General features: G+C 42.2%; 1 protein-coding gene across 2 annotated transcripts in view; it reads left to right on the top strand.

The window, feature by feature from the left end:
- Positions 1-14,434, top strand: part of PLEKHA5 (pleckstrin homology domain containing A5) — a 1,264,477-nt gene that overhangs the window by 838,662 nt on the left and 411,381 nt on the right. For both annotated transcript variants that reach the window (XM_053719122.1, XM_053719123.1), the window contains exons 10-11: positions 9,239-9,685; positions 10,309-10,771. In XM_053719122.1, the coding sequence (XP_053575097.1) occupies positions 9,239-9,685; positions 10,309-10,771 (910 nt within the window). The remainder of the gene's footprint in view (positions 1-9,238; positions 9,686-10,308; positions 10,772-14,434) is intronic.

Raw genomic sequence — 14,434 nt, 5'->3', positions numbered from 1 at the left:
TTATAGGTGTGCTGACCCATCCAGTTATGGTGTGAATGGGTTATAGGTGTGCTGACTCATCCAGTTATGGTGTAAATGTGTTACAGGTGTGCTGACCCACCCAGTTATGGTGTAAATGTGTTATAGGTGTGCTGACTCATCCAGTTATGGTGTAAATGTGTTACAGGTGTGCTGACCCACCCAGTTATGGTGTAAATGTGTTATAGGTGTGCTGACCCATCCAGTTATGGTGTAAATGTGTTATAGGTGTGCTGACCCATCCAGTTATGGTGTAAATGTGTTACAGGTGTGCTGACCCATCCCGTTATGGTGTAAATGTGTTACAGGTGTGCTGACCCATCCCGTTATGGTGTAAATGTGTTACAGGTGTGCTGACCCATCCCGTTATGGTGTAAATGTGTTATAGGTGTGCTGACTCATCCAGTTATGGTGTAAATGTGTTATAGGTGTGCTGACCCATCCAGTTATGGTGTAAATGTGTTTATAGGCATGCTGACCCATCCAGTTATGGTGTAAATGGGTTATAGGTGTGCTGACCCATCCAGTTATGGTGTAAATGTGTTATAGGTGTGCTGACCCATCCAGTTATGGTGTAAATGTGTTATAGGCGTGCTGACCCATCCCGTTATGGTGTAAATGTGTTACAGGCGTGCTGACCCATCCAGTTATAGTGTAAATGTGTTATAGGTGTGCTGACCCATCCAGTTATGGTGTAAATGTGTTATAGGTGTGCTGACCCATCCAGTTATGGTATAAATGTGTTTATAGGCGTGCTGATCCATCCAGTTATGGTGTAAATGTGTTATAGGTGTGCTGACCCATCCAGTTATGGTATAAATGTGTTTATAGGTGTGCTGACCCATCCAGTTATGGTGTAAATGTGTTTATAGGCGTGCTGACCCATCCAGTTATAGTGTAAATGTGTTATAGGTGTGCTGACCCATCCAGTTATGGTGTAAATGTGTTATAGGTGTGCTGACTCATCCAGTTATGGTGTAAATGTGTTATAGGTGTGCTGACTCATCCAGTTATGGTGTAAATGTGTTATAGGTGTGCTGACTCATCCAGTTATGGTGTAAATGTGTTATAGGTGTGCTGACCCATCCAGTTATGGTCTAAACGTGCTGACCCATCCAGTTATGGTGTAAATGTGTTATAGGTGTGCTGACTCATCCAGTTATGGTGTAAATGTGTTATAGGTGTGCTGACTCATCCAGTTATGGTGTAAATGTGTTACAGGTGTGCTGACTCATCCAGTTATGGTGTAAATGTGTTATAGGTGTGCTGACCCATCCAGTTATGGTGTAAATGTGTTATAGGTGTGCTGACCCATCCAGTTATGGTGTAAATGTGTTATAGGCGTGCTGACTCACCCAGTTATGGTGTAAATGTATTATAGGTGTGCTGACCCATCCAGTTATGGTGTAAATGTGTTATAGGTGTGCTGACCCATCCAGTTATGGTGTAAATGTGTTATAGGTGTGCTGACCCATCCAGTTATGGTGTAAATGTGTTATAGGTGTGCTGACCCATCCAGTTATGGTGTAAATGTGTTATAGGTGTGCTGACCCATCCAGTTATGGTGTAAATGTGTTATAGGCGTGCTGACTCATCCAGTTATGGTGTAAATGTGTTATAGGTGTGCTGACCCATCCCGTTATGGTGTAAATGTGTTACAGGTGTGCTGACCCATCCCGTTATGGTGTAAATGTGTTACAGGTGTGCTGACCCATCCCGTTATGGTGTAAATGTGTTATAGGTGTGCTGACCCATCCAGTTATGGTGTAAATGTGTTATAGGCGTGCTGACCCATCCAGTTATGGTGTAAATGTGTTATAGGTGTGCTGACCCATCCAGTTATGGTGTAAATGTGTTATAGGCGTGCTGACCCATCCAGTTATGGTCTAAACGTGCTGACCCATCCAGTTATGGTGTAAATGTGTTATAGGTGTGCTGACCCATCCAGTTATGGTGTAAATGTGTTATAGGCGTGCTGACCCATCCAGTTATGGTCTAAACGTGCTGACCCATCCAGTTATGGTGTAAATGTGTTATAGGTGTGCTGACCCATCCAGTTATGGTGTAAATGTGTTATAGGTGTGCTGACCCATCCCGTTATGGTGTAAATGTGTTACAGGTGTGCTGACCCATCCCGTTATGGTGTAAATGTGTTACAGGTGTGCTGACCCATCCCGTTATGGTGTAAATGTGTTATAGGTGTGCTGACCCATCCAGTTATGGTGTAAATGTGTTATAGGTGTGCTGACCCATCCAGTTATGGTGTAAATGTGTTATAGGCGTGCTGACCCATCCAGTTATGGTGTAAATGTGTTATAGGTGTGCTGACCCATCCAGTTATGGTGTAAATGTGTTATAGGCGTGCTGACCCATCCAGTTATGGTCTAAACGTGCTGACCCATCCAGTTATGGTGTAAATGTGTTATAGGTGTGCTGACCCATCCAGTTATGGTGTAAATGTGTTATAGGCGTGCTGACCCATCCAGTTATGGTGTAAATGTGTTATAGGTGTGCTGACCCATCCAGTTATGGTGTGAATGGGTTATAGGTGTGCTGACCCATACAGTTATGGTGTAAATGTGTTATAGGCGTGCTGACCCATCCAGTTATGGTGTAAATGTGTTATAGGTGTGCTGACCCATCCAGTTATGGTGTAAATGTGTTTATAGGCGTGCTGATCCATCCAGTTATGGTGTAAATGTGTTTATAGGCGTGCTGACCCATCCAGTTATGGTGTAAACGTGCTGACCCATCCAGTTATGGTGTAAATGTGTTATAGGTGTGCTGACCCATCCAGTTATGGTGTAAATGTGTTATAGGTGTGCTGACCCATCCAGTTATGGTGTAAATGTGTTATAGGTGTGCTGACCCATCCAGTTATGGTGTAAATGTGTTTATAGGCGTGCTGACCCATCCAGTTATGGTGTAAATGTGTTTATAGGCGTGCTGACCCATCCAGTTATGGTGTAAATGTGTTTATAGGTGTGCTGACCCATACAGTTATGGTGTAAATGTGTTATAGGTGTGCTGACCCATCCAGTTATGGTGTAAATGTGTTATAGGTGTGCTGACCCATCTAGTTATAGTGTAAATGTGTTATAGGTGTGCTGACCCATCCAGTTATGGTGTAAATGTGTTATAGGTGTGCTGACCCATCCAGTTATGGTGTAAATGTGTTATAGGTGTGCTGACCCATCCAGTTATGGTGTAAATGTGTTACAGGTGTGCTGACTCATCCAGTTATGGTGTAAATGTGTTATAGGTGTGCTGACCCATCCAGTTATGGTGTAAATGTGTTATAGGTGTGCTGACCTATCCAGTTATGGTGTAAATGTGTTATAGGTGTGCTGACCCATCCAGTTATGGTGTAAATGTGTTATAGGTGTGCTGACCTATCCAGTTATGGTGTAAATGTGTTATAGGTGTGCTGACCCATCCAGTTATGGTATAAATGTGTTATAGGTGTGCTGACCCATCCAGTTATGGTGTAAATGTGTTATAGGTGTGCTGACCTATCCAGTTATGGTGTAAATGTGTTATAGGTGTGCTGACCCATCCAGTTATGGTGTAAACGTGCTGACCCATCCAGTTATGGTGTAAATGTATTATAGGCGTGCTGACCCATCCAGTTATGGTGTAAATGTGTTATAGGTGTGCTGACCCACCCAGTTATGGTGTAAATGTGTTATAGGTGTGCTGACTCATCCAGTTATGGTGTAAATGTGTTATAGGTGTGCTGACTCATCTAGTTATAGTGTAAATGTGTTACAGGTGTGCTGACCCATCCAGTTATGGTGTAAATGTATTATAGGTGTGCTGACTCATCCAGTTATGGTGTAAATGTATTATAGGCGTGCTGACCCATCCAGTTATGGTGTAAATGTGTTAATGGTGTGCTGACCTATCCAGTTATGGTGTAAATGTGTTAAAGGCGTTCTGATCCATCCAGTTATGGTGTAAATGTGTTAAAGGCGTGCCGTCCCATCCAGTTATGGTCTAAACGTGCTGACCCATCCAGTTATGGTGTAAATGTGTTATAGGTGTGCTGACCCATCCAGTTATGGTGTAAATGTGTTATAGGCGTTCTGATCCATCCAGTTATGGTGTAAATGTGTTATAGGTGTGCTGACCCATCCAGTTATGGTGTAAATGTGTTAATGGTGTGCTGACCCATCTAGTTATAGTGTAAATGTGTTACAGGTGTGCTGACCCATCCAGTTATGGTGTAAATGTGTTACAGGTGTGCTGACCCATCCAGTTATGGTGTAAATGTGTTATAGGTGTGCTGACCCACCCAGTTATAGTGTAAATGTGTTAATGGTGTGCTGACCCACCCAGTTATGGTGTAAATGTGTTATAGGTGTGCTGACCCATCCAGTTATGGTGTAAATGTGTTATAGGTGTGCTGACCCACCCAGTTATGGTGTAAATGTGTTATAGGTGTGCTGACCCATCCAGTTATGGTGTAAATGTGTTTATAGGCATGCTGACCCATCCAGTTATGGTGTAAATGTGTTATAGGTGTGCTGACCCATACAGTTATGGTGTAAATGTGTTATAGGTGTGCTGACTCATCCAGTTATGGTGTAAATGTGTTATAGGTGTGCTGACCCATCCAGTTATGGTGTAAATGTGTTATAGGTGTGCTGACCCATCCAGTTATGGTGTAAATGTGTTTATAGGTGTGCTGACCCATCCAGTTATGGTGTAAATGTGTTTATAGGCGTGCTGACCCATCCAGTTATGGTGTAAATGTGTTATAGGCGTTCTGATCCATCCAGTTATGGTGTAAATGTGTTAATGGTGTGCTGACCCATCCAGTTATGGTGTAAATGGGTTATAGGTGTGCTGACCCATCCAGTTATGGTGTAAATGTGTTTATAGGTGTGCTGACCCATCCAGTTATGGTGTAAATGTGTTTATAGGTGTGCTGACCCATCCAGTTATGGTGTAAATGTGTTTATAGGCGTGCTGACCCATCCAGTTATGGTGTAAATGTGTTTATAGGTGTGCTGACCCATCCAGTTATGGTGTAAATGTGTTATAGGTGTGCTGACCCATCCAGTTATGGTGTAAATGTGTTATAGGTGTGCTGACCCATCCAGTTATGGTGTAAATGTGTTATAGGTGTGCTGACCCATCCAGTTATGGTATAAACGTGCTGACCCATCCAGTTATGGTGTAAATGTGTTATAGGTGTGCTGACCCATCCAGTTATGGTGTAAATGTGTTACAGGCGTGCTGACCCATCCAGTTATAGTGTTAATGGTGTGCTGACCCATCCAGTTATGGTGTAAATGTGTTATAGGCGTTCTGATCCATCCAGTTATGGTGTAAATGTGTTATAGGTGTGCTGACCCATCCAGTTATGGTGTAAATGTGTTAATGGTGTGCTGACCCATCTAGTTATAGTGTAAATGTGTTACAGGTGTGCTGACCCATCCAGTTATGGTGTAAATGTGTTATAGGTGTGCTGACCCATCCAGTTATGGTGTAAATGTGTTATAGGTGTGCTGACCCATCCAGTTATAGTGTAAATGTGTTATAGGTGTGCTGACCCATCCAGTTATGGTGTAAATGTGTTATAGGTGTGCTGACCCATCCAGTTATGGTGTAAATGTGTTTATAGGCGTGCTGACCCATCCAGTTATGGTGTAAATGTGTTACAGGTGTGCTGACCCATCCAGTTATGGTGTAAATGTGTTTATAGGCGTGCTGACTCATCCAGTTATGGTGTAAATGTGTTATAGGTGTGCTGACTCATCCAGTTATGGTGTAAATGTGTTATAGGTGTGCTGACCCATCCAGTTATGGTGTAAATGTGTTATAGGTGTGCTGACCCATCCAGTTATGGTGTAAATGTGTTATAGGTGTGCTGACCCATCCAGTTATGGTGTAAATGTGTTATAGGTGTGCTGACCCATCCCGTTATGGTGTAAATGTGTTACAGGTGTGCTGACCCATCCAGTTATGGTGTAAATGTGTTTATAGGCATGCTGACCCATCTAGTTATGGTGTAAATGTGTTAATGGTGTGCTGACCCATCCAGTTATAGTGTAAATGTGTTATAGGTGTGCTGACCCATCCAGTTATGGTGTAAATGTGTTATAGGTGTGCTGACCCATCCAGTTATGGTGTAAATGTGTTATAGGTGTGCCGACCCATCCAGTTATGGTGTAAATGTGTTACAGGTGTGCTGACCCATCCAGTTATGGTGTAAATGTGTTAATGGTGTGCTGACCCATCCAGTTATGGTGTAAATGTGTTAATGGTGTGTTGACCCATCCAGTTATGGTGTAAATGTGTTATAGGTGTGCTGACCCATCCAGTTATGGTGTAAATGTGTTAATGGTGTGCTGACCCATCCAGTTATGGTGTAAATGGGTTATAGGTGTGCTGACCCATCCAGTTATGGTGTAAATGTGTTTATAGGCGTGCTGACCCATCCAGTTATAGTGTAAATGTGTTATAGGTGTGCTGACTCATACAGTTATGGTGTAAATGTGTTATAGGTGTGCTGACTCATACAGTTATGGTGTAAATGTGTTTATAGGCGTGCTGACCCATCCAGTTATGGTGTAAATGTGTTATAGGTGTGCTGACTCATCCAGTTATGGTGTAAATGTGTTATAGGTGTGCTGACCCATCCAGTTATGGTGTAAATGTGTTATAGGTGTGCTGACCCATCCAGTTATGGTGTAAATGTGTTATAGGTGTGCTGACCCATCCAGTTATGGTGTAAATGTGTTAATGGTGTGCTGACCCATCCAGTTATGGTGTAAATGTGTTAATGGTGTGCTGACCCATCCAGTTATGGTGTAAACGTGCTGACCCATCCAGTTATGGTGTAAATGTGTTTATAGGCGTGCTGACCCATCCAGTTATGGTGTAAATGTGTTATAGGTGTGCTGACCCATCCAGTTATGGTGTAAATGTGTTTATAGGCGTGCTGACCCATCCAGTTATGGTGTAAATGTGTTAATGGTGTGCTGACCCATCCAGTTATGGTGTAAATGTGTTAATGGTGTGCTGACCCATCCAGTTATGGTGTAAATGTGTTTATAGGCGTGCTGACCCATCCAGTTATGGTGTAAATGTGTTATAGGTGTGCTGACCCATCCAGTTATGGTGTAAATGTGTTATAGGTGTGCTGACCCATCCAGTTATGGTGTAAATGTGTTATAGGTGTGCTGACTCATCCAGTTATGGTGTAAATGTGTTATAGGTGTGCTGACCCATCCAGTTATGGTGTAAATGTGTTATAGGTGTGCTGACCCATCCAGTTATGGTGTAAATGTGTTATAGGTGTGCTGACCCATCCAGTTACGGTGTAAATGTGTTATAGGTGTGCTGACCCATCCAGTTATGGTGTAAATGTGTTTATAGGCGTGCTGATCCATCCAGTTATGGTGTAAATGTGTTATAGGTGTGCTGACCCATCCAGTTATGGTGTAAATGTGTTATAGGTGTGCTGACCCATCCAGTTATGGTGTAAATGTGTTAAAGGCGTGCTGACCCATCCAGTTATGGTGTAAATGTGTTTATAGGTGTGCTGACCCATCCAGTTATGGTGTAAATGTGTTATAGGTGTGCTGACCCATCCAGTTACGGTGTAAATGTGTTATAGGTGTGCTGACCCATCCAGTTATGGTGTAAATGTGTTATAGGTGTGCTGACCCATCCAGTTACGGTGTAAATGTGTTATAGGTGTGCTGACCCATCCAGTTATGGTGTAAATGTGTTATAGGTGTGCTGACCCATCCAGTTATGGTGTAAATGTGTTATAGGTGTGCTGACCCATCCAGTTACGGTGTAAATGTGTTATAGGTGTGCTGACCCATCCAGTTACGGTGTAAATGTGTTATAGGTGTGCTGACCCATCCAGTTACGGTGTAAATGTGTTATAGGTGTGCTGACCCATCCAGTTATGGTGTAAATGTGTTTATAGGCGTGCTGACCCATCCAGTTATGGTGTAAATGTGTTTATAGGCGTGCTGACCCATCCAGTTATGGTGTAAATGTGTTTATAGGCATGCTGACCCATCCAGTTATGGTGTAAATGTGTTAATGGTGTGCTGACCCAACCAGTTATGGTGTAAATGTGTTATAGGTGTGCTGACCCATCCAGTTATGGTGTAAATGTGTTTATAGGCGTGCTGACCCATCCAGTTATGGTGTAAATGTGTTTATAGGTGTGCTGACCCATCCAGTTATGGTGTAAATGTGTTTATAGGCGTGCTGACCCATCCAGTTATGGTGTAAATGTGTTTATAGGTGTGCTGACCCATCCAGTTATGGTGTAAATGTGTTTATAGGCGTGCTGACCCATCCAGTTATGGTGTAAATGTGTTTATAGGTGTGCTGACCCATCCAGTTATGGTGTAAATGTGTTTATAGGCGTGCTGACCCATCCAGTTATGGTGTAAATGTGTTATAGGTGTGCTGACCCATCCAGTTATGGTGTAAATGTGTTATAGGTGTGCTGACCCATCCAGTTATGGTGTAAATGTGTTATAGGCGTGCTGACCCATCCAGTTATGGTGTAAATGTGTTATAGGTGTGCTGACTCATCCAGTTATGGTGTAAATGTGTTATAGGTGTGCTGACCCAACCAGTTATGGTGTAAATGTGTTATAGGTGTGCTGACCCAACCAGTTATGGTGTAAATGTGTTTATAGGCATGCTGACCCATCCAGTTATGGTGTAAATGTGTTTATAGGCATGCTGACCCATCCAGTTATGGTGTAAATGTGTTATAGGCGTGCTGACCCATCCAGTTATGGTGTAAATGTGTTATAGGTGTGCTGACTCATCCAGTTATGGTGTAAATGTGTTATAGGTGTGCTGACCCATTCAGTTATGGTGTAAATGTGTTTATAGGCGTGCTGACCCATCCAGTTATGGTGTAAATGTGTTTATAGGCGTGCTGACCCATCCAGTTATGGTGTAAATGTGTTTATAGGCGTGCTGACCCATCCAGTTATATTAGAGAGAGTGCAAACTGAGCCGAAACTTAATTTAGTACAATCCATAGGGATTCTCACCACTATGGTGACACAAGATCTTTATGTTTACAGAGCTCTGCCTGATTTAATGGCTGTACGTACAGCGCTGTAAAACCATAGATCTCACAGCTGTAACATGGCACATTGATGTAATTATTCATGTTAGATGCGTTACTTATATTTGCATTGCTTATGTTCTTGTTGCCCTCATTTAGAGTTGATGTGACCAAATGTGAGAATTTAGCCCCACAGGAAATAAACCATGTAGCAAATCACAAGCTGTTGATCAGGCCAGAGCCCAATAACAACCAGAGAAACAAGGAAATTGGCAAACTGGAGGAAAAAAAGGCTCGGGAAGCGGAGAGGTATGGCTTTCAGAAAGAGGGACAAGATAGGCCATTAACCAAAATAAACAGTGTAAGATATCAGTACTCTACATCTGATTATGAGATTTTGGCAGCAAACACTGCACAGTATAGATCTTTACACGTAAATGGCCCTGAAAACAAAGTCATGGACCAAAACTTCTCCGAGATGGATGGTGCAGATCACCAGAGGACAGTGGAGCCTGACAGAACCATCCAGAGAACGAACTCTCTGCTGCAACTAGAACAGTGGATTAGAACTCAGCGGGACCGAGCCACAGAAGAGGAAAGCCGAGGGTAAGTTTGTCTGGATCTCTCATATCACCATATCTTCACTATCGTATAGCAAATTCAGTGACACCAGATTATCGTTGTTTGTTGTGAGATGTAGTCTGGCAGGACCACACTTCTTTTATAGAGAAGAAGTAGTTGCTCAACTACAGCCTGAACACCCAGCGGTTATCTGACTGCAACAATCTCTTGCAGACTTTGTGATGTGCTTGCTGCAAATAACCCTATAATTGCTGTTTCATTGGGAACCTCTGGCTACAAACAAAGGCTGTGTACACAATTATCTTAATTTAGTTCTTATTATAATTGCTATTTCTACCTAATTTTATGGACAATACAAATGCAGATAATTTCAGGTTGAATCAAGTAGTGTTACCATTTGTACTAGATAGGAGACACTTTCTGTGGGTAGCAATAATAGTCTGTGCTCCAGTTTAGCTTTTGTCTATTTTGTTAGTTCTTAACCCATTGATTGGAGCCTAATGTTTCTGCATGTCAGTAAGTGTCCGCAGCATTTAATTTGTCCCTAATGCTTTTTACAAATTATTTTCATCTTGCTGGGGAGTTTGGCTGCATAATAAAATATTTATTTCTTAAAAGTAGATGATCATTACATTCTTTTGTTTCAGTGTGCCATCATACCAGACGTTGCCCAGGAATATGCCAAGTTACCATGCTCAGGTTGTGCCACGTTACCCAGAAGGCTACAGAACCATGCCACGCAACCCCAAACCACGTCCAGAGAGCCTTTGCAGCACTACAGGAACAGGTTATGATCGAACTTTGGTACCAGCTGAAGAAAAAAGGAGGTCTATTAGGGATGACACTATGTGGCAGCTATACGAATGGCAGCAGCGTCAGTTTTATAATAAGCAGACTACGCTTCGCCGTCATGCGTCTCTCACTAGTCCCAAAACAATGGTTCATATCTCTGAGCAAATGTTACATTCGATTCCTCTCTCCCCTTCCCACGGGTCTATCTCTGGTTATCACACATACTCCCCCCATCGAGCGTACCGATCAGAAGTGTCATCTCCAATACAAAGAGGTGACATCACCCTGGAGCGGAAGCAAAAGTCACAACCCAATAAGGTAATATATTGTTTCATTTTCTATGCAGTTTAATGTTTACCAGAGAAATGGTTAGAAAGTCACAAAATACTAATAGGAGAATAAACTGTTGTCTTTCCCCTGAAGAGAGATCACCAGATTGTGCTACCTCCTTGGTACAAACCGGAGTGTAGCACATTGGGAAATAAACAATTGCTGAATGTTTGTTACGTTGTGATGCTGGTACTGGCTGTTGCAGACCTTACCTGGTGGGGATATTTTGGGATTAGTCATGAATATTAGTTCTTATCAGTATTTCCTTCCCATCAGGTGTGTGTGTTAATCTGTTCCTAAGGAAGCAATCTCTAAGGCACTACATAATACCTCTCATTAAGTGATCTCTAGCGCACTACATAATACCTCTCAGGAAGTGATCTCTAGGGTACTACATAATAATACCTCTCAGGAAGTGATCTCTAGGGCACTACATAATACCTCTCAGGAAGTGATCGCTAGGGCACTACATAATACCTCTCAGGAAGTGATCGCTAGGGCACTACATAATACCTCTCATTAAGTGATCTCTAGCGCACTACATAATACCTCTCAGGAAGTGATCTCTAGAGCACTACATAATAATACCTCTCAGGAAGTGATCTCTAGGGTACTACATAATAACTCTCAGGAAGTGATCTCTAGGGCACTACATAATACCTCTCAGGAAGTGATCTCTAGGGTACTACATAATAATACCTCTCAGGAAGTGATCTCTAGGGCACTACATAATACCTCTCAGGAAGTGATCTCTAGGGCACTACATAATACCTCTCAGGAAGTGATCTCTAGGGCACTACATAATAATACCTCTCAGGAAGTGATCTCTAGGGCACTACATAATAATACCTCTCATTAAGTGATCTCTAGGGCACTACATAATAATACCTCTCAGGAAGTGATCTCTAGGGCACTACATAATAATACCTCTCAGGAAGTGATCTCTAGGGCACTACATAATAATACCTCTCATTAAGTGATCTCTAGGGCACTACATAATAATACCTCTCAGGAAGTGATCTCTAGGGCACTACATAATAATACCTCTCAGGAAGTGATCTCTAGGGTACTACATAATACCTCTCATTAAGTGATCTCTAGCGCACTACATAATAATACCTCTCAGGAAGTGATCTCTAGCGCACTACATAATACCTCTCAGGAAGTGATCTCTAGGGCACTACATAATAATACCTCTCAGGAAGTGATCTCTAGGGTACTACATAATACCTCTCATTAAGTGATCTCTAGCGCACTACATAATAATACCTCTCAGGAAGTGATCTCTAGCGCACTACATAATACCTCTCAGGAAGTGATCTCTAGGGCACTACATAATACCTCTCGGGAAGTGATCTCTAGGGCACTACATAATAATACCTCTCAGGAAGTGATCTCTAGGGCACTACATAATACCTCTCAGGAAGTGATCTCTAGGGCACTACATAATAATACCTCTCAGGATGTGATCTCTAGGGCACTACATAATAATAACTCTCAGGAAGTGATCTCTAGGTCACTACATAATAATACCTCTCAGGAAGTGATCTCTAGGGTACTACATAATACCTCTCATTAAGTGATCTCTAGCGCACTACATAATAATACCTCTCAGGAAGTGATCTCTAGAGCACTACATAATAATACCTCTCAGGAAGTGATCTCTAGGGTACTACATAATACCTCTCATTAAGTGATCTCTAGCGCACTACATAATAATACCTCTCAGGAAGTGATCTCTAGGTCACTACATAATAATACCTCTCAGGAAGTGATCTCTAGCGCACTACATAATACCTCTCAGGAAGTGATCTCTAGGGCACTACATAATAATACCTCTCAGGAAGTGATCTCTAGGGCACTACATAATACCTCTCGGGAAGTGATCTCTAGGGCACTACATAATAATACCTCTCGGGAAGTGATCTCTAGGGCACTACATAATAATACCTCTCAGGAAGTGATCTCTAGGGCACTACATAATAATACCTCTCAGGAAGTGATCTCTAGGGCACTACATAATAATACCTCTCAGGAAGTGATCTCTAGGGCACTACATAATAATACCTCTCAGGAAGTGATCTCTAGGGCACTACATAATACCTCTCAGGAAGTGATCTCTAGCGCACTACATAATAATACCTCTCGGGAAGTGATCTCTAGCGCACTACATAATAATACCTCTCGGGAAGTGATCTCTAGGGCACTACATAATAATACCTCTCAGGAAGTGATCTCTAGGGCACTACATAATAATACCTCTCAGGAAGTGATCTCTAGGGCACTACATAATAATACCTCTCATTAAGTGATCTCTAGCGCACTACATAATAATACCTCTCAGGAAGTGATCTCTAGGGCACTACATAATAATACCTCTCAGGAAGTGATCTCTAGCGCACTACATAATAATACCTCTCAGGAAGTGATCTCTAGGGCACTACATAATAATACCTCTCAGGAAGTGATCTCTAGGGTACTACATAATACCTCTCAGGAAGTGATCTCTAGGGCACTACATAATAATACCTCTCAGGAAGTGATCTCTAGGGCACTACATAATAATACCTCTCAGGAAGTGATCTCTAGGGTACTACATAATACCTCTCAGGAAGTGATCTCTAGGGCACTACATAATAATACCTCTCAGAAACTGATCTCTGGGGCACTACATAATAATACCTCTCAGGAAGTGATCTCTAGGGCACTACATAATAATACCTCTCAGGAAGTGATCTCTAGGGCACTACATAATACCTCTCAGGAAGTGATCTCTAGGTCACTACATAATAATACCTCTCAGGAAGTGATCTCTAGGGCACTACATAATAATACCTCTCATTAAGTGATCTCTAGCGCACTACATAATAATACCTCTCGGGAAGTGATCTCTAGGGCACTACATAATAATACCTCTCAGGATGTGATCTCTAGGGCACTACATAATAATACCTCTCAGGAAGTGATCTCTAGGGCACTACATAATAATACCTCTCAGGAAGTGATCTCTAGGGCACTACATGATAATACCTCTCGGGAAGTGATCTCTAGGGCACTACATAATACCTCTCAGGAAGTGATCTCTAGGGCACTACATAATAATACCTCTCGGGAAGTGATCTCTAGGGCACTACATAATAATACCTCTCAGGAAGTGATCTCTAGGGCACTACATAATAATACCTCTCAGGAAGTGATCTCTAGGGCACTACATAATAATACCTCTCAGGAAGTGATCTCTAGAGCACTACATAATAATACCTCTCAGGAAGTGATCTCTAGGGCACTACATAATACCTCTCAGGAAGTGATCTCTAGGGCACTACATAATAATACCTCTCAGGAAGTGATCTCTAGGGCACTACATAATAATACCTCTCAGGAAGTGATCTCTAGGGTACTACATAATACCTCTCAGGAAGTGATCTCTAGGGCACTACATAATAATACCTCTCAGGAAGTGATCTCTAGAGCACTACATAATAATACCTCTCAGGAAGTGATCTCTAGGGCACTACATAATACCTCTCAGGAAGTGATCTCTAGGGCACTACATAATAATACCTCTCAGGAAGTGATCTCTAGGGCACTACATAATAATACCTCTCAGGAAGTGATCTCTAGGGCACTACATAATAATACCTATCAGGA

Source organism: Bombina bombina, chromosome 6 (genome assembly GCF_027579735.1).
Source record: "Bombina bombina isolate aBomBom1 chromosome 6, aBomBom1.pri, whole genome shotgun sequence".
NCBI lineage: Eukaryota > Metazoa > Chordata > Amphibia > Anura > Bombinatoridae > Bombina > Bombina bombina.
Note: the sequence above shows the minus strand (reverse complement) of the source record. Positions and strands in the feature narration are given on the sequence as shown.